Consider the following 19,555-nt stretch of genomic DNA (forward strand, 5'->3'; position numbering starts at 1 on the left):
TCCATGTCCCCTTATATAATTAATTATTAAAATCGGGGTTCAACATGCATTGTGGCTCTGAAGATATTTCGTTTTTTGACAGAATTTGAAAAAAAAAAAACTTCTTCTTTGGCTTGTCCCGTGGTCTGGAGCTAAGCACCCTCGCCTCCAAACCTTTAGCCTGCGTTTGAATCCCGACGCAGCTATAAACTGTCGTCCTGGTGTTTCACAGGCCCAGGGTGATTCATCCATCAATGTGAGTCCCTCAGATGGACGTGAAACCGACGTCTCGTCCACCAGCATTCGTTTGGTGGGCGTGTCCGATGGTCACGTGTACTCCTCGATCCCATGCACAAACACCAACAAATTCATGAAATAATACCTTTCATTAAATTACAAACATTGAGAATTGTTGATATTTGTTAAATCGGGGAACTATATTCAACGAAAATGTCCATATTGTGTTACGACGGTTTGGTGAGTTCTCGCATTCCTGTCGACTTCGAGCTCTTTGGTGCGTACGGTATACATAGACGGAACGCATTGAAGAAGAAGAAACCATTGAAACGGCGGGTGGCATCCTAGAGGGCGCATTGTTCCCCATTGTTATAGAAGGGCTAAGATATCTATAATTACAGCACAAATATTTATAAATTGTGGCCACGATACGAGTCGCGGAAAGAAATACCTCAGGGAAAAATAACAAAGGGCAGCACTCGATGGCTTTCCGCCATTTTCGTTTCGATGTGGATTTGTTTTTTTCTTTTCCGTCCCGCCTGGCTTCTCTGTAGTTTTCTTGGTAAACCCAGCAACGTGGCTCCTGTGGTCGTGAACCTGCATCTTCCCGATTGATCGCCCATTCCCGCGACTCGTCATGGCGACCGGAGCGAACGCCATGCCTCTGGGCAAGCTGCACCCGGCGTTGGCGGGGAAAAGGGCCCCGGAGAACGACGGGCTCAGCGATGCGGGTGAGGCCTGTTCCGAAGGACTCGCGAAGGTCTTTGGCAATTGTTGTCAGGTGCGAAACCGGAAGGGTCGTACGCGACGACATGTCCGACCAGGTAGCTGATCGAGCTGGTTTGAGGGTTTTATTTGTTGCCTTCGTGTCCCGTTCATGAAATGGCGGAATGGCCCAAACAGGTTGAAAATGTGTTTTTGCCTCGCTCGTCACACACGACTATCCAGGGTAACACAAATCGCCATTGACTAAGCTGTCCTCGCTGGAGAGTCATGAAAGCTTCGCTGACCTCCTTCATCGAGGAGGAGAGTAACGATGAGCTGCCATGTCGTGGGTAACGTACTTTTGTTCGTCGTTACCTCTTGCCGTCTTGGGATGAGGGTGCGTGATGGCCTCGTTCTGTGGATCCATCTTTATCGAATCGTAATCACACGTTCGTTCACTTGATGTTCGGTTTTCGTTTCAAATCTGGACCGGTTTGGGAAGCGACCCGAGACCTGAGACTCGTACACAATATGGTCCGTTTCATACACTACCGGTCAAAAGTTTTCGAACACCTCAATTTTTCCAGTTTTTATTGAAATTTACACAGTTTAATGTCCAGTGAATAACCTGAAATGGTACAAAGGTAAGCGGTAAACTGCTCGAGGTTTTAAAAAAGTTTAGGTTAGCAAAAACGGGGAAATAATGTAAATTGCACAGTTATGTTGTAAAAAAAGGCCTTCTTCAGGGAACAAGTAAAGGTTAACAACTTATAGCTGTTCTGCAACAATGTAAGTAAATTAAGCCTTGAAAGTTGATGCAAACAATTCCTACAGGTGTCCCAACCTCTGCTGATTACTTGATTACAAACCCCCTGCCTGTATAAAAGCAGTATTGGAACGTAGTATATTGGAAACTGGAGGAAACTCTGACAGGAAGAGGTCTGGCAGACCCAAAGCCACAACAGATTCAGAGGACAAGTTTCTGAGAGTCAACAGCTTGCGTGATAGGCGGCTCACAGGACAACAGCTTCAAGCAGAGCTTAACACTGGTCGAAGTAAGCAAGTCTCAGTTTCAACTGTGAAGAGAAGACTTTGAGCTGCAGGTTTGACAGGTCGAGTGGCAGTAAGAAAGCCATTGCTAAGATGGCAAAATAAGAAAAAGAGGCTTGCCTGGGCCATGAAGCACTGCCAGTGGACTACTGAAGACTGGAAGAAGGTCTTATGGACCGATGAATCAAAATTTGAAATCTTTGGTTCATCATGCAGGGTTTTTGTACGCCGTCGAGTAGGCGAAAGGATGGTTCCTCATTGTGTGACACCAACTGTCAAACATGGAGGAGGAAGCGTGATGGTCTGGGGCTCTTTTGCTGGATCCAGAGTCGGCGACTTACACAGAGTGACTGGCACCCTCTTTTTTGTTTTGTTTTTTTGTTGTATACAAGACTGAGGCTCGTGAAAGAGCTAACATTAATCACACAGAAAGACAAACCGAAACGTATAACATGGGGAGCGGTAGACAAGATGGGGAGAGAGGGGGAAGGACACAAACACAACATTTGAGAGCAGGGATATCGAGAGATCTGTGGGAGAGAGAGGGCTTTGGGGGGGCAGGCATGGGAAGGGGGGGGGGGAGGTGGGAGAGGTATAAAACATATGGACACTACCAGGACTTCCAGGAAAGAAGTTAGAATTTCAAACAAGGTGGATCTTGGGTGAATTAGCGGGGGTAGAAAAGATCTAGGTTTTGGATGGGGGAAGATAAGAGATGGTGGTGAACAGCTGTTTTAAAGACCTGGAGGGACGAGTGGGATTGAAGGGAGTGGGGGAGTTTGTTCCAGAGGCGGGAGAAAAGAGGAATGAAAGAGTGAAGGTGAGCAGAGAGCCGAGATTTCGGCAGTTTAACCATCAGAGGTTTGCAGGCAGATCTTGTGCGACCTGCAGGAATATTTGGGGGACCGCACAGAGAGAGCTGGGTGAGCAAGGCCGGAGAGGAGTCGGTAGGCGACCTGCAGGAATATTTGGGGGACCGCACAGAGAGAGCTGGGGGAGCAAGGCCGGAGAGGAGTCGGTAGAAGACGGAAAGACCACCTACCTGTCTGCGGTGAGTGAGTGAAAGGCCCTCGGAGATAGCTTCATCACCGGAGATTCCATTGATTCTGAAAGCTTTGGTTTCAACAGCGGGAAGCCAAGCTAGGTGTGAGGCAGGAGCACCGGCCCATAGGGGAGAACAGTATTCCATTGAGCTGCGGATGAAAGCCTTGTATGTGGTGAGGAGCTCAGGTGTGCCAAGGAAGGACTTCGCACGACAGATGATGCCCAGTCGGCGACTGGCTTTGGAGGCCAGCTTGGAAATGTTGTTCTATGCTTAATTTCAGAGTACACCCTGAACCAAAAGGGCTACCACAGCATTTTGCAGCGGCATGCAATACCCTCTGGTATACGCCTAGGTGGTCTTTTTTTTTAATTTTTTTTTAATTTTTTATTTTTATTTTTTTATACGCCTAGGTGGTCAGGTGTTCATCCTACAGCAAGATAATGACCCTAAACACACCTCCAGGCTATGTCAAAACTACCTTCGAGGAAAAGAACAAGACAGTAGGCTTCAAATAATGGAATGGCCAGCACAGTCTCCAGACTTAAACTCCATCGAGCTGGTTTGGGATGAACTGGACAGAAGGGTGAAAGCAAAGCAACCTACAAGTGCAACACATTTGTGGGAACTTCTGCAACAGTGTTGGGAAGAACTTCCCAAACAATATATGATTTCCATTGTGGAAAGAATGCCACGAGTGTGTTCGGCGGTTATATCTGCACAGGGTGGCTACTTTGCTGAGTCAAAAATTAAAATTAAATTTTGTTAAACAAAATGATTCTATGATTTCTTTTTTATCTCCAATTGTTTATTTGTTCTATGCTTCATTTCAGAGTACATTGAGACATTAAACTGCGTAAATTTCAATAAAAACTGGAAACATTGAGGTGTTCTAAAACTTTTGACCGGTAGTGCATATCATTATCAGGACCTTTGGTCGAACCAACCCGAACGGTCTCCAAGGTGCTTGAAATTCGTCTAAAACCAGTAAAACGGTTTAGTTTAGTATGACAGAGTTGGCTGGGGAGTGTGCGGTGGTTGAGTGAGAAGGTGTGTGTGTGGGCAAAGGTTGGTGGGTGGGCAAAGGTAGGTGGGTGGGTGGGTTGGTGTGCGTGGGCAAAGGTTGGTGTGCGTGAGCAAAGGTTAATGGATGGGTTGGTGTGCTTAGGCAAAGGTTGGTGGGTGGGTGTGAGTGTGTGAAGGTGGGCAGGTGTGAGTGGGTGAAGGTGGGCAGGTGTGAGTGTGTGAAGGTGGGTGGGTGTGCTTGGGCAAAGGTTTGTGGGTCTGTGTGAGTGGCCGAAGGTGGGTGTGTGTGTGGCGAAAGGTGGGTGGGTGTGTGTGGCCAACGGTGGGTGGGTGTGTGTGGCCAACGGTGGGTGGGTGTGTGTGGCCAAAGGTGGGTGGGTGTGTGTGGCCAAAGGTGGGTGGGTGTGTGTGGCCAAAGGTGGGTGGGTGTGTGTGGCCAAAGGTGGGTGGGTGTGTGTGGCCAAAGGTGGGTGGGTGGGTGTGTGTGGCCAACGGTGGGTGGGTGTGTGTGGCCAACGGTGGGTGGGTGGGTGTGTGTGGCCAACGGTGGGTGGGTGTGTGGGTGTGTGTGGCCAACGGTGGGTGGGTGTGTGTGGCCAACGGTGGGTGGGTGTGTGTGGCCAACGGTGGGTGGGTGTGTGTGGCCAACGGTGGGTGGGTGTGTGTGGCCAACGGTGGGTGGGTGTGTGTGGCCAACGGTGGGTGGGTGTGTGTGGCCAACGGTGGGTGGGTGTGTGTGGCCAACGGTGGGTGGGTGTGTGTGGCCAACGGTGGGTGGGTGTGTGTGGCCAACGGTGGGTGGGTGTGTGTGGCCAACGGTGGGTGGGTGTGTGTGGCCAACGGTGGGTGGGTGTGTGTGGCCAACGGTGTGTGTGTGTGTGTGGCCAACGGTGGGTGTGTGTGTGTGGCCAACGGTGGGTGTGTGTGTGTGGCCAACGGTGGGTGTGTGTGTGTGGCCAACGGTGGGTGTGTGTGTGTGGCCAACGGTGGGTGTGTGTGTGTGGCCAACGGTGGGTGTGTGTGTGTGGCCAACGGTGGGTGTGTGTGTGTGGCCAACGGTGGGTGTGGGTGTGTGGCCAACGGTGGTGGGTGTGTGGCCAACGGTGGTGGGGGTGTGTGGCCAACGGTGGGTGGGTGTGTGTGGCCAACGGTGGGTGGGTGTGTGTGGCCAACGGTGGGTGGGTGTGTGTGGCCAACGGTGGGTGGGTGTGTGTGGCCAACGGTGGGTGGGTGTGTGTGGCCAACGGTGGGTGGGTGTGTGTGGCCAACGGTGTGTGTGTGTGTGTGGCAAACGGTGGGTGTGTGTGTGTGGCCAACGGTGGGTGTGTGTGTGTGGCCAACGGTGGGTGTGTGTGTGTGGCCAACGGTGGGTGTGTGTGTGTGGCCAACGGTGGGTGTGTGTGTGTGGCCAACGGTGGGTGTGTGTGGCCAACGGTGGGTGGGTGTGTGTGGCCAACGGTGGGTGGGTGTGTGTGGCCAACGGTGGGTGGGTGGGTGTGGGTGGCCAACGGTGGGTGGCTGTGTGGCCAACGGTGGGTGGGTGTGTGTGGCCAACGGTCGGTGGGTGTGTGTGGCCAACGGTGGGTGGGTGTGTGTGGCCAACGGTGGGTGGGTGTGTGTGGCCAACGGTGGGTGGGTGTGTGTGGCCAACGGTGGGTGGGTGTGTGTGGCCAACGTTGGGTGGGTGTGTGTGGCCAACGTTGGGTGGGTGTGTGTGGCCAACGTTGGGTGGGTGTGTGTGGCCAACGTTGGGTGGGTGTGTGTGGCCAACGTTGGGTGGGTGTGTGTGGCCAACGTTGGGTGGGTGTGTGTGGCCAACGGTGGGTGTGTGTGTGTGTGGCAAACGGTGGGTGTGTGTGTGTGGCCAACGGTGGGTGGGTGTGTGGCCAACGGTGGGTGGGTGTGTGGCCAACGGTGGGTGGGTGTGTGTGGCCAACGGTGGGTGGCCAACGGTGGGTGGCTGTGTGACCAACGGTGGGTGGATGTGTGTGGCCAACGGTGGGTGGGTGTGTGTGGCCAACGGTGGGTGGGTGTGTGTGGCCAACGTTGGGTGGGTGTGTGTGGCCAACGTTGGATGGGTGTGTGTGGCCAACGTTGGGTGGGTGTGTGTGGCCAACGTTGGGTGGGTGTGTGTGGCCAACGTTGGGTGGGTGTGTGTGGCCAACGGTGGGTGGCTGTGTGTGGCCAACGGTGGGTGGCTGTGTGTGGCCAACGGTGGGTGGCTGTGTGTGGCCAACGGTGGGTGGCTGTGTGTGGCCAACGGTGGGTGGCTGTGTGTGGCCAACGGTGGGTGGCTGTGTGTGGCCAACGGTGGGTGGCTGTGTGTGGCCAACGGTGGGTGGCTGTGTGTGGCCAACGGTGGGTGGCTGTGTGTGGCCAACGGTGGGTGGCTGTGTGTGGCCAACGGTGGGTGGCTGTGTGTGGCCAACGGTGGGTGGCTGTGTGTGGCCAACGGTGGGTGGCTGTGTGTGGCCAACGGTGGGTGGCTGTGTGTGGCCAACGGTGGGTGGCTGTGTGTGGCCAACGGTGGGTGGCTGTGTGTGGCCAACGGTGGGTGGCTGTGTGTGGCCAACGGTGGGTGGCTGTGTGTGGCCAACGGTGGGTGGCTGTGTGTGGCCAACGGTGGGTGGCTGTGTGTGGCCAACGGTGGGTGGCTGTGTGTGGCCAACGGTGGGTGGCTGTGTGTGGCCAACGGTGGGTGGCTGTGTGTGGCCAACGGTGGGTGGCTGTGTGTGGCCAACGGTGGGTGGCTGTGTGTGGCCAACGGTGGGTGGCTGTGTGTGGCCAACGGTGGGTGGCTGTGTGTGGCCAACGGTGGGTGGCTGTGTGTGGCCAACGGTGGGTGGCTGTGTGTGGCCAACGGTGGGTGGCTGTGTGTGGCCAACGGTGGGTGGCTGTGTGTGGCCAACGGTGGGTGGCTGTGTGTGGCCAACGGTGGGTGGCTGTGTGTGGCCAACGGTGGGTGGCTGTGTGTGGCCAACGGTGGGTGGCTGTGTGTGGCCAACGGTGGGTGGCTGTGTGTGGCCAACGGTGGGTGGCTGTGTGTGGCCAACGGTGGGTGGCTGTGTGTGGCCAACGGTGGGTGGCTGTGTGTGGCCAACGGTGGGTGGCTGTGTGTGGCCAACGGTGGGTGGCTGTGTGTGGCCAACGGTGGGTGGCTGTGTGTGGCCAACGGTGGGTGGCTGTGTGTGGCCAAGGGTGGGTGGCTGTGTGTGGCCAAGGGTGGGTGGCTGTGTGTGGCCAAGGGTGGGTGGCTGTGTGTGGCCAAGGGTGGGTGGCTGTGTGTGGCCAAGGGTGGGTGGCTGTGTGTGGCCAAGGGTGGGTGGCTGTGTGTGGCCAAGGGTGGGTGGCTGTGTGTGGCCAAGGGTGGGTGGCTGTGTGTGGCCAAGGGTGGGTGGCTGTGTGTGGCCAAGGGTGGGTGGCTGTGTGTGGCCAAGGGTGGGTGGCTGTGTGTGGCCAAGGGTGGGTGGCTGTGTGTGGCCAAGGGTGGGTGGCTGTGTGTGGCCAAGGGTGGGTGGCTGTGTGTGGCCAAGGGTGGGTGGCTGTGTGTGGCCAAGGGTGGGTGGCTGTGTGTGGCCAACGGTGGGTGGCTGTGTGTGGCCAACGGTGGGTGGCTGTGTGTGGCCAACGGTGGGTGGCTGTGTGTGGCCAACGGTGGGTGGCTGTGTCTGGCCAACGGTGGGTGGCTGTGTCTGGCCAACGGTGGGTGGCTGTGTGTGGCCAACGGTGGGTGGCTGTGTGTGGCCAACGGTGGGTGGCTGTGTCTGGCCAACGGTGGGTGGCTGTGTCTGGCCAACGGTGGGTGGCGGTGTGTGGCCAACGGTGGGTGGCGGTGTGTGGCCAACGGTGGGTGGCGGTGTGTGGCCAACGGTGGGTGGCCGTGTGTGGCCAACGGTGGGTGGCCGTGTGTGGCCAACGGTGGGTGGCCGTGTGTGGCCAACGGTGGGTGGCCGTGTGTGGCCAACGGTGGGTGGCCGTGTGTGGCCAACGGTGGGTGGCCGTGTGTGGCCAACGGTGGGTGGCCGTGTGTGGCCAACGGTGGGTGGCCGTGTGTGGCCAACGGTGTGTGGCCAACGGTGGGTGGCCGTGTGTGGCCAACGGTGGGTGGGTGTGGCCAAAGGTGGGTGGGTGTGTGTGGCCAACGGTGGGTGGGTGTGGCCAAAGGTGGGTGGGTGTGGCCAAAGGTGGGTGGGTGTGTGAGGGAAAATGTAGTTGGGTGTGTGAGGGAAAAGGTAGTTGGGTGTGTGAGGGAAAAGGTAGTTGGGTGTGTGAGGGCAAAGGTAGTTGGGTGTGTGAGGTCAAAGGTAGTTGGGTGTGCAAGTGCCTCATGGTCCACAGCAAAATGGAGAAATCCTCAGGATTCCAACATTCGGTTTGATATACCGCAACATAATGGCGAATGGAGTTTAGAGTTTAAATGGTAATGAAACGTGGACCGAGTTCAAAGTTTGTTCAGTGAACAACTTGCCGTTCATTAGGTGTACATAAACCATCGGCACCAGCTTTTATGGAGAGCACTGGCAAATACCAGGTTGTGCATATTGCGTTAAATGAAATTAACGCTGTGGAGTAAAAAAAAAAAAAAAGGAAAAAAAAAAAAGAAGAAGATAATAATAATGACACTGAACCAATGTCGCCAGTGAAACAAAAGTTTGGAGATTTATGTCTCCATTAATAGTTCTGGGTACTCATGGTTACCGAGAGGAAAGGGGGGGTGGGAAACGATGCCCCCACCCCCTGCAGATAGACTACCTTTAACCCTTTGAATTTTCTTAATGTCTTGAACAAACTTTGGTACATCATGGGTGATTAAGGTTGTGGTCAAGTTTTAGAGAAGAAAGCAAATGCCTATTTTTAGGGGGGAGGGGGCTCAAATCTTGACCCACTTTGTCCCCCGGTAGACCCCCTTAGTCTTCGTTATTTATTTCTTCGTTTTAATGCCGTGAACAAACCTGAGTTGCAACATACCAAATATAAGGTGCCAAGTTTGGTCACAATCACATCAGTGGTTTTGGAGAAGTTGCAAGTGTTTATGGACTGATGGATGGATGACGTGCCATCCCATAAGCTAACCCGAACGACTTACCAGGTAATCTAACTATAAAGACACTCGGTGGAGTGCACAACTCCGCCAGGCTGAACAGTTTGTTTTTTATCCCACCAATAGGCCGGATCTGGGTCTGAACCAAAATCGAATTGACTTGTTCTTGTCACCTAACCAACTCGTCCACCTAGTCTTGTCACAGCTCGTCCACCTAGTCTTGTCATAACTCGTCCACCTAGTCTTGTCATAACCCGTCCACTTAGACTTGTGCACAACTTTTTGAAAAGTCATGCTATGTATCGTTTTGGCCCCATCTCTCAATGGTGAAGAATAACTTTAAAAAAATACATGGATCCGAATTTGAATATTCACCAAAAGTGAATCGATTCTTTCTTGTCGCACACCCTCCACCAAATTTTGTCCGAATCCGATCACAACCTTTTGAGATGTCCTGTTCACAGACAAATGGACGGCCAGGGGTGAAAACGTAACCTCCGCTTCCTTCCGTGGCAGAGTTAAATATTTATATGCAACATTCTCTTTAAATCGATTAGAAGCTCTTTGGATTGTGTGTCCAGGTCCTTGCTCACCTGCCCCGTTCATATTTTCTTCAAAATACATTTCTAATTCTACTTTTCGAAGCATCTAATCACCTGTTTAGTGCATCCTTGTGCCTGATAGCATCATGTCTCACCTGGCATCCAACCCTGTCGCCATCAGAGCCAATCCTTGTGCCTCAGCTTCAAATGGCCCGGTCAGATTTTAATGACTTTTGAACAGTATGTTGTTCCCATATCATGTCATGTAATGCTGTCTGACAGGATGTTGCAGAGGTAATGCACCCATCTTTGAGCCATGTAGTCTGGGATTAATCATTTATTCTCAAACTGATTGTAAAGTCATTAATCTGCTCACCCTCCTACGTGTGGGTAAAGCTTCTTGGCCAAATGCATTTGTTGTTGAACAGAACAACGTCCCAACGTTCCCCCAATATGTGACTTTTTTTAATGACTTAATCCACCCCAGAATGCTTTGCGCAGAAACCCCTAGCAACAACTGTCATTTGGGCAGGGAACGTATGTCGTGTGTGCCGGATGAGGATTGTTACCTAAAATGGCTCACATAGCTTCTAAAATAAGCTGAAAATACTTGGAATAAAGTATGTGCCTCTGCTCAATGAAGGATTTGGAGAACTTTCTGACCAACTCGCCCAAAACGTTGACAGCTTGCAGTCCGTACTGCAAAATGACTCAAACCATGTGGGTCCATGCAAGCAAGGTCTTTGGACGGGCATGTTTTACCTAACCTCCCAGATCATCCCTGTCAGTGCGTGGAATTACCTCTTGTGAACATGGCAGGCTTGGTGATTTATTTAATGGACGTCTGCAATTTGAAAGACTGTCGTTCGCTGTGGACACCACTGACCTGACCGTTGACACCTGCAACCACTGCCAGGCCGATCCACACACAATAAAATATATCATGGAAGACTTCATGGTCTTGGCTTCAAGTAGGCAAGAGCGTGACTTCTTGGATGTGAGGGATCTCTGGGTCACTCCTGTAAGATCGATCGGCTATCTCCGTGCCGCTGTTCTGTTCAACCAGAACTGACTGGGGCAACACAACAACAACAACTATTCGGTCATTACCAACGGTCCAGCAATCTTCCCCAGAGAGAGGCAACGTATCTGTTTTTTGTACTTAACCCTTTGTGTACGGATGACGTCCAGTGCCGCAACCCGCGAAAAAGTTTTGTGTACGGATGACGTTACTACACGTCATCAACTATACCTATAAATAGATCGCCAGTACATGGTTGCATTCCTGTAATGCCAAATTAATCGCGTACCGGGGGTGTTTTTATCAAAAAAAAGTCCCGTACTCAAACGGTCAACACTGATGGGAAGGTCATATCTGGGGCTTGTTGATACACAGAGTATGTTTAAAATTATAATATTTACTATTAATATTGTTTGAGAGGAGGGGGAGCTGTTGTATGGGCTGCGATTGCTGTTATCCTACTATCAATTTGCATTTGGTCACTGGCTTTGACACCAATACAATTTTTTTTATTACGGATCAAAAAAACTACATATATTATCAAACAAACGATTTCAAGTAAAGCATTTAATTGCATCAGATGTGGCAATAAATATAAATGGCATGGCAGTTCGATGACAAGAGACAGTATTTGCATTTTTGCCTCTCCATACTCATTCTGTTTAGAATCCTGTGGGGCCATGGGCAACTTGATAATAAACATGTATTTTTTTGTTTGGCACAAGGGCCACAAGAGAAATTATACTCGATTTTTGCATTGTCACTTTTTTGTCTAAATGCTGAAAATTATGTTAAAAAGACTCTTTGAATTACAGATTTTGTGCTAGCTACAGCAGTTTAAAAATGCCTGGTGAGCAGAACCTAGTCACTGTAACAAAACAAAAAAAAAAAAAAAAATACACACACGTAAGACGAGTATGTATAATGACACAAAGACAAAACGATTTGATTATGGGGTCAAGAGGGTCAGAGGTCCCGTTACCAAGCTAAGATTCTGTTACCAAGCTAACTTGCGAACCGATAATGGGATTTTGACCAAACTTAGCATAAGTATATAGAACCACCTTTGGAGGCCATTTTCCCCCACAGAGCAGGGTTGGCCTTTTTCAGGCACCGTGGTCCCCTTTTTGAAGCAGTTTTATGGCCGGATGCCCTTCCTGCCACCAACCCTGTTAGTCGCCTCTTGCGACACACAGGGAATTACCAGTGAACTGGTACTCAATTTGCCGACCTCGGAAGGATGACTGGCTGAGTCAACCCCCCCTGGCGTTAATTCAGCGATCAACCTGGATTTGAACCCAGGATCCTATGATCCCAAGCCGGCACCCTAACCGCTAAGCCAACACCAGGTTTACAAGCGTTACGCCTCGGTCCCCCGTCGCCCGTCGGTGAAGTGATGCGAGTGGACCAAGTGGAAGACGCAAGGCGGCCATCTTGGATTTCGACGTGGCGACCCAATTTTCAATAGGGTTCTTCCTTATGCCGAGATACACCCACACACCAAATTAGAAGTTGATACCTCGCTTATTTTTCAAGATATTCCTCTCACAAGGTTCAGACATACATGGCGGCGGCCATCTTGGATTTTGACGTGGCGACCAAATTTTCAATAGCGTTCTTCCTTAGGCCACATAAAAATAAAAAGCTGTTGAGCGTCCTTTTTTTCTCAAGTTCGGGTAGGGAGGGAGGTTTTTATTTTTATTTTTTATATATTTTTTCCTACTTTCCATTGAGTTTTGTTGACATGGAAAAATATGAAATAAAGACTCCTTTCTCCTCAAAATGATTTTATTTCTTCATTCATCGGGTTCCATCCTGTGATCCGTGGCCGTGTCTGCAGCCAACACAAATTTGAGAAATGAGCCAAGAGTCTTTGTCACATCAGAAACTTTGCAAGCTGGTGAAACTTTCGTCATGTCAGTTTTACTGGGGCCGGCGAATACTTTGACAAAAGTACCGCGTGTATCGTCAGGCAATGGCTCCCGATCCCCATCATACTTGCCGTCTGAGAACTCTGCATAGAAGTCCGAGATTGTAACATCCAACTCGATATTGCACGCAAACCAGTCCTTCACCGTCTTGGAAGAGCCCTCACGGGCTATTGATGCGATTTCAAGCCGATTCTAGCACGAATCAATACAGATTTCAGCGGGAAAAATCTCACACAATAGCCGCCATGAATGGCCAACGTAAAATGGGTGAAGTTGCCCGAGGCACTTGCGACGCTCTGCGCAGCACGCACTGCGCATGCGGTGCAGAACGGCGCCAAATTTGAATGTGAAAAGATCGTTTTTTATGATTTTTTTCAAAATAAAAAAAGTTTTCGGGTCGGGTGTGTTTCGTAGGGTCAGGCGTGTACGATCAACAACTCTTTTTTTATCTGGCCTTATGCCTAGATACACCCACACACCAGATTAGAAGTTGGTACTTCGCTTATTTTTCAAGATATTCCGCTCACAAGGTTCAGACATTCATAGTGTCAGACGTACATGGTGGCGGCTATCTTGGATTTTGAGGTGGGTTGCACCCACACACCAAATTAGAATTCGGTCCTTCGCTTACGTACGCACGCACGGACGGATGGACACATGGACGGAGGGGAAAACCATAGTCCCCCTTTCGCGCCGCGGTGCGACGGGGGTAAATAAACTTAGTATAAGTATATATTACGATGAAAAGATGAACCGATTAGATTTCAGCATCAAGAGGTCAAGGGTAAAAGGTCAGTCTGTATTACAATTGGTTTTTGCTTTTTAACCTGTCCAGATTTTCCGGTGTGTGCCCCAGTTTCAGAATAGGTACACTGTATCCCTGCGTGTCATAATAGGCGACTAAATGGTTGGCGTTAGGAAGGGCATCCGGCTATTAAGAAAAAAAACATTGCCTCAAAAAGGAACCATGATGATTGTCATGGAGCCCGCAAGGCTAACCCGTGCTCTAGCAGGGAAAATGCCCTTAAAAAGGGATTTTTTTTTTTAACCTGTCCAGATTGAAAGCTGTGATGCAAGTGTGGCAGGTCATGATCAGAGAATTCCTCTCTGCTGATGATGCTTCACTAGTTGCCCAAATAGAGTATCACCTAACAGCGGCTCATAGATTGTCTCTCCCATAACTGTACCATGTTCTCCTTCACTATCAGCTTTGAGAAAACTGTAGTTTTGGGATAAGGTGTCCTGTTTGATTAGACTTCTCTTGCATGAACGTCTTGCAGCTGCCAAGAAAAGCGGCTCAATCAGTCAACCCTTCGGTGTCTGCGGCGCATCCTTGTCATCTCATGGAAGGACAGTCACCATTGCAACAGTTCTCCCAAAGGCAAACATGCCAACCATCCTTCCCAGGATGCCAACCATCCTTCCCAGGAAGATGGTCACATTCTTCATGGTGAGGTACCCCGAGCCAAAATATCAGTAGGGCGTCCAATGCTCCGTTTTAACGATGATGTAGTCAAAGGAATATGAAAGCCTTCAACACTTGTTCATGACAAGTGGGAAACAGTAGCTGATAACAGAAACAAATGGTGACATCGGCTGTGGGTAGGGGAGTGCCACCATGATGACGGGTGTTTTCAGCAAATCCGTAGCAGACACTCGCGCCATAAGCAGGCCACAGCATAGATCATCCCACGTTCCCTGCAAATGACAATCTCAGATACGACACTTGTGGCAGGCTGCCTTTCCATAATCGGCCTGTTCAGCCATCAACAGAAATGCAGTCGATAATCTGATCTCGCCAAAGCTGGTGCTGCATATCCATAATCTCACATAGAAGGTTACCGACGTACATAGATAAAGTGTAGGCATGTTGGGCTAAATAACATCCATTGTCCAAGTGATGTGTTTCCTTGTATTGTGATTATATTTACTAGGGCATGCCCGTACTATATATATATCTAAAATTATATCCCCCCCCTCTATTTACATGAAATGGTTTGGTCCATTCGCAAAGCCAAAGCGAACGGCTTGCGAGTACGGTGACAATCCCCCCCCTCTATTTACATGAAATGGTTTGGTCCAAAGCGAACGGCTTGCGAGTACGGTGACAATCCCCCCCCTCTATTTACATGAAATGGTTTGGTCCAAAGCGAACGGCTTGCGGAGTTTGGTAAAGAAATCGCCATAGCTCGGTAACTACTTGTCCGATTAATATGAAACCTTGAAAAGGCACATCCTCGGGTCCCCAGCAATATACCTGGCAAGTTTAAAGTATATCGGACCCGTGGTTGTCGAGAAACAGCGGTCACAGACACACAGACATACACACAGAGATTACTGGAATTATAGATAGATAGTGTAAAATATGTTTGCATTTCGCATTCATGTTACATGTAAGTGCTCCTAAGTGAATTAAAAAAAGTATTTTTGGGAGCGGCACTGTCCTGCCGTGTATTCAGCCAATGTTTGTTCACATTTTGGACCACTGTTTACTGACACTGTTAATAGGTATTTATTCTTAACAGGAGCAAGGGTCATGGGAGAGCAAGGTAAAACTGGCAGTGGCACAAACATCAAGGGAATAAAAGTGTTAATGTGTGCATTCAGTCTCTATTTTGGAAGTTTAACCAGAAGGGGCTTACTGAAAAATGTGTGCATCCTGGTGTTGATGGGGAGGGTCTGATGATGAGAGAAGAGGGAGCAATTTTGCAGAATACAGTAGAAAATCCAGAGACTGCCAACCTGCCTGCAATGTGAGAGCAACAGAACTTGTGCTTCGCCCTCATCACAGCAGATTCCAATAATGTTGAGACTTTTAGATTCCACAGAACCCAGGAGAGACATGTGACTGTGGCCCCAGCCCATAGTGGAGAGCTGTACACCATTGAGTTGCAGCCAAAGACCATGTAGATTAATTCGCTCTGATTTTCTAAGGAAAGACTTGGATCTATGGAGGATGCCCAGTCTGCGCCTGGCTTTGTCGGCCAGATTTGCATTGTGGTCAGCCCAGAAAGGTCACTGCTGTTGATGAGGTCTAGACGTTTAAGAGACTGAACCTCTTACAGTGGATGACCAAGGAAATAAATTGGTTTATTTGACGATCATTCCGGAGCGATAGGGTGAGACTGTGAGATTTTCCAAGATTGAAGGCATGTTGCATTTATCAGACCAGAGTGGAATCATTTTCAGATCAACAGAAAGAGATGCAGCTCTTGTCTGCTGAGCAGAGCGATGGACTGTACGACAATGTGGAGCCTTCAGCAAAAAGGAAGCGAGGGTTTTCCAAAGTATAGGAGAGGTCTTTAATATTGAGGAACTGGGCTCAAGACACTGTCTTGGGGGACTCCAGCCTCTATTGGGAGAGATTAATTAACATGTTGACCGCACAAGTGGAGGAAGTCCAGGAATCAAAGCGGCCTTCTATGCCTGAGATTGTGACTGCAGTATTTGCAGTTATTTCCACTCTGATGAAAATTTTCTCTTTAAAAAAAATTCCCAATGGATAATTAAAACATTTTTCATATGAACGAAACAAATGTTGCTTATTGCAGATGGAAATCTTGTTTGTCCAACTTTTTTGGAGCTTTATTCTCTCAAGTCGTTATTTATGCATGTCGCTCGTGGTTTAGAAATGGAAATCTAAGAATTTTTTTTACCCTTTTCGGCCCTTTTGAGTGTCTAAATTATTTTAAATTTTCATTCCAACGTAGTCAATTTTCTGGATAATGTCTCTTTATTGTATAACTTACACTTTCAATTGCGTAATGATTCGGTTGAAAAGAACCAGAAACTTCATGGTCTGATTTGGTTTCCCCGACTCGTTAAGAAGCAAAAATATTCCTGTCACATGAGTGTGGAAGTTGAGGTCAGGATTTCTGGTCTTTATTGGAGAGTAGTACTACCCTTACTCTCACTCACTCCCCATCCTTTCGTCTCCATTTTATTGATTTGTTTAACCTGTTAGTCGAGTCAAATATTATATTCGCGCATCGCGATTCCTTAAAATATAATGGTCGGTTGGAAAGTAATGCCTCTTACAATTCAGTTTTTAGCCAAAGCATTGTCAGAAAGCTACACGAGATCACAATCACGGGTTTGTATTTCACGCCCATTTTCAGTTGAGCGGCACTGCGATCAGTCACATGACATCACATCGCACTACACTTTCAAAATGGCTGCCCCGCTAGTTGTGCGTACGACGCAGAGAAGAGTATTGAATTTCTTACTGCGGACGAGGTTCCTTCAGTGGATATTCATAGGTGTTTCAACAATATATGGCCACTATACCATTGATGTTAGCCCTGTTTGACAATGGGCAAAGCGCTTCAAGAGGGGGAAACCGATATCGACGACGTACCTCAAAGTGGTCGGCCTGCAACTGGATGCCACTTGAAAATAAGTCTAATTAAAGTGCATTGCAGTTAATGGAGACTGGAAAAATAACATAATATTTGCCTCGTGTATGCATGTTCCCTGCAATTATATTCTTAAACATCCCGCTTGTAGTATAGGGGAGGTTTATACCTGTTGGCAGGTTTGTTTCTGCAATTTGTGCCCCAAATTTAAATGATATCTCAGTTTCTTAGACCCCTGAGAGTATTAACCCACCATTTGGGGGGTCTTTTCCTTCCCTTTTTAAAACTCAGAGCCGGCTGGGACTTTCGGAATGAAATTTTGCATCAATAATGGGAACACAAGTATGCAGGGTTGACTGGTTTTTTGACCTTGACCTAATTTTAAAGTCATGACCTAATTATAGACATTTTAACATTTTCACCATAACTCAACTAATGTTTTTCCTATCGGAACGAAATTTCCCTCTCTAGATAGCCTAGAGCAAGTTGCATTTACACCATACCCCTCAAAGTTAAATGTCAAATAGCAGTCGAAAAAATAATAATAATAATTTGCCATCGCTCATTTTTGCCAATGATGCGTGATCTCAAAAACCACTTTGCCTTCCTAGATGTTCTTACGTAATAATAGTGTACCTGCACTGATGTTGTGCACCTGATATTTGATTTGTGTGATTGACCTACTTTTTCAGATTATGATGTAATTAACAAAAAACACCTTTTTGATCATAACTTGAATATTTTTTCTCCGATTTTCATAATTTTGAGTTGTATGAATAGATTGTAGATGCGGACACATTTTCTTAATTTACACTCTGGCCCTAAATGTTGAAGGTCAGGATCGGATGGCAGACCAAAAAGAATATGGCCATCATTGCATCGCGTGGGCACTGGGGAAGGCTTACCCTTTGGGGATCACTTTGTGATCGCAAATATATCGTAAATTGGAATTATATTTAGTGAGAAATAAATGAAGATGCATTACTTTCGTACCGAACCTCATATATGACTTTCCCCCTTCACAGTATTTTCTACTCCCCCTTCCACTCCCAACTCCCTGAAACAGTCATGACCTTCTTGACTGAGTCATCACTCTACTGTTTAGATCATGGCAACTTCAATCCCCGTCCATTTGCTATTTCCCTGTCGAACATTTGAATGGTCAAAAGGTGACTTATTTGAGTTATTTTGCACCATAGTCAGGGATATGACCTGATCCCCTCCTCCCCCCTCCAGAAAAAGTAAATTATATATTCTTTCCAGAAGATATGTGACCTCCCACCCCCCCCCCAGCCCCTCTTAAAATCCAAGAGCCGCTGCTTTGGATGGGGAGGGAGGAGGTGGTAATTGGGAGGGAGAAGGTGGTAATTGAGAGGAACAACTTAAGGTAAGCTTTAGATTGCGGGGGGGGGGGGGGGGGTGGAGGAGGCGGGGGGGGGGCGGGGCTGAGTGCAACTCCTGATCATTGTGTTGATGACAAAAATTTACCTGCCCTGTGCTCTGCAGCTTTATCCATGGTCATGGTGCCTTCGATGTCCGCCAGCGATATGGGCATGGGCCTGGCTCATCATGCTCTCATGCAGATGCCCTCACCCTCGATGGGGGTTTTCATGAGTGGAATGGAGGGGCATCTGGACAGGAAGAGGAAAAAACGGAGCCGGTGGGGAGATGACGTGGTTGATAAAATTAATGTTCCTGGCATGCCCACGGTCTTGCCGCCAGGTCTCACCAAAGATCAAGAGAGAGCATACATAGGTAATGCATGTGAGTCTCTCTCCTACTGACAATTGCTGTCTTACCACATTCACAATCAATGGTGATTTTATTGTACATGTCATGACATTTAGAAGCACACGTGACTGACCAAAGCAAATGTCTATATGTGTTTTGTTTGACAGATTAAGCCTTCATTTAATCTGGGCATGTGATGGGTAATTTTTAGGTTTTTTTCTTCTTACTTATTTTTTCCTTTATCAAAGCTCATTGTGCAACATTTTGTAGTTGTATATTTGCTTCTCACACTAGATTCTTAAAATGTTGAGTGCCATTTCATTTGCCACAATGATGATGATTGGTGTTGGTGCCTAATTTCTGCTTTCGTTAGTATCATGTTTTCGGCGTAGCTGCTTTTGAGGGTTTGCATGTTGGATCATCTTGCAATGCTCATGAGCTGTTTGTTGCAGAAAGGGCTTTGTTTGACCCTAACATTATTGTGTGGTGTTTTAACCCCGTTTCCTCCCACTCTCCCCCCCTAATTTAACACGTTTCAGTGCAACTGCAGATTGAGGATCTCAACCGTAAGCTGCGCACAGGAGACCTTGGTATTTCGTCAAATCCTGAAGAGAGGTTGGAGAGGCTGTTGATTCTGCTGACAGTAACATTTTTTTTCATTTGTATTCTGCTGTGGGGTATCTCAGGTCAGAATGCCAGTGCCACTATGCTGGAATATGCCTTATGTTTGGATGCCGATAAGCTGTAAGGGGGGAACGTTTTTCAACCTTGTTACGTGAGTATTTCGTGAAGAGTGGGTTCCGTCTGGATTTGAGCAGGATGAGAGACGACCTGAAATTCCAGGAATGATGCGGGTATCTATTAACCTACTTCATCGTAAGCTATTTTCCCAGCT

At 48.7% G+C, this 19,555-nt stretch overlaps 1 protein-coding gene across 2 annotated transcripts in view; it reads left to right on the top strand.

Annotated features, from left to right (window-relative positions):
- The first annotated feature begins 651 nt into the window (after positions 1 to 651).
- SF1 (splicing factor 1) overlaps positions 652 to 19,555 on the top strand; it is a 92,002-nt gene continuing 73,098 nt past the window's right edge. The window contains exons 1-3 of one of the 2 annotated variants that reach the window (XM_068115922.2): positions 652 to 947; positions 18,436 to 18,693; positions 19,200 to 19,275. In XM_068115922.2, coding sequence (XP_067972023.2) covers positions 854 to 947; positions 18,436 to 18,693; positions 19,200 to 19,275 — 428 coding nt within the window. In that variant the 5' untranslated portion in view covers positions 652 to 853. The remainder of the gene's footprint in view (positions 948 to 18,435; positions 18,694 to 19,199; positions 19,276 to 19,555) is intronic. The other variant, XM_068115924.2, reaches the window with a different exon arrangement.

The sequence above is a fragment of the Myxine glutinosa genome, chromosome 5 (assembly GCF_964187855.1).
Source record: "Myxine glutinosa chromosome 5, kmMyxGlut1.1, whole genome shotgun sequence".
In the NCBI taxonomy this organism is placed as follows: Eukaryota; Metazoa; Chordata; class Myxini; order Myxiniformes; family Myxinidae; genus Myxine; species Myxine glutinosa.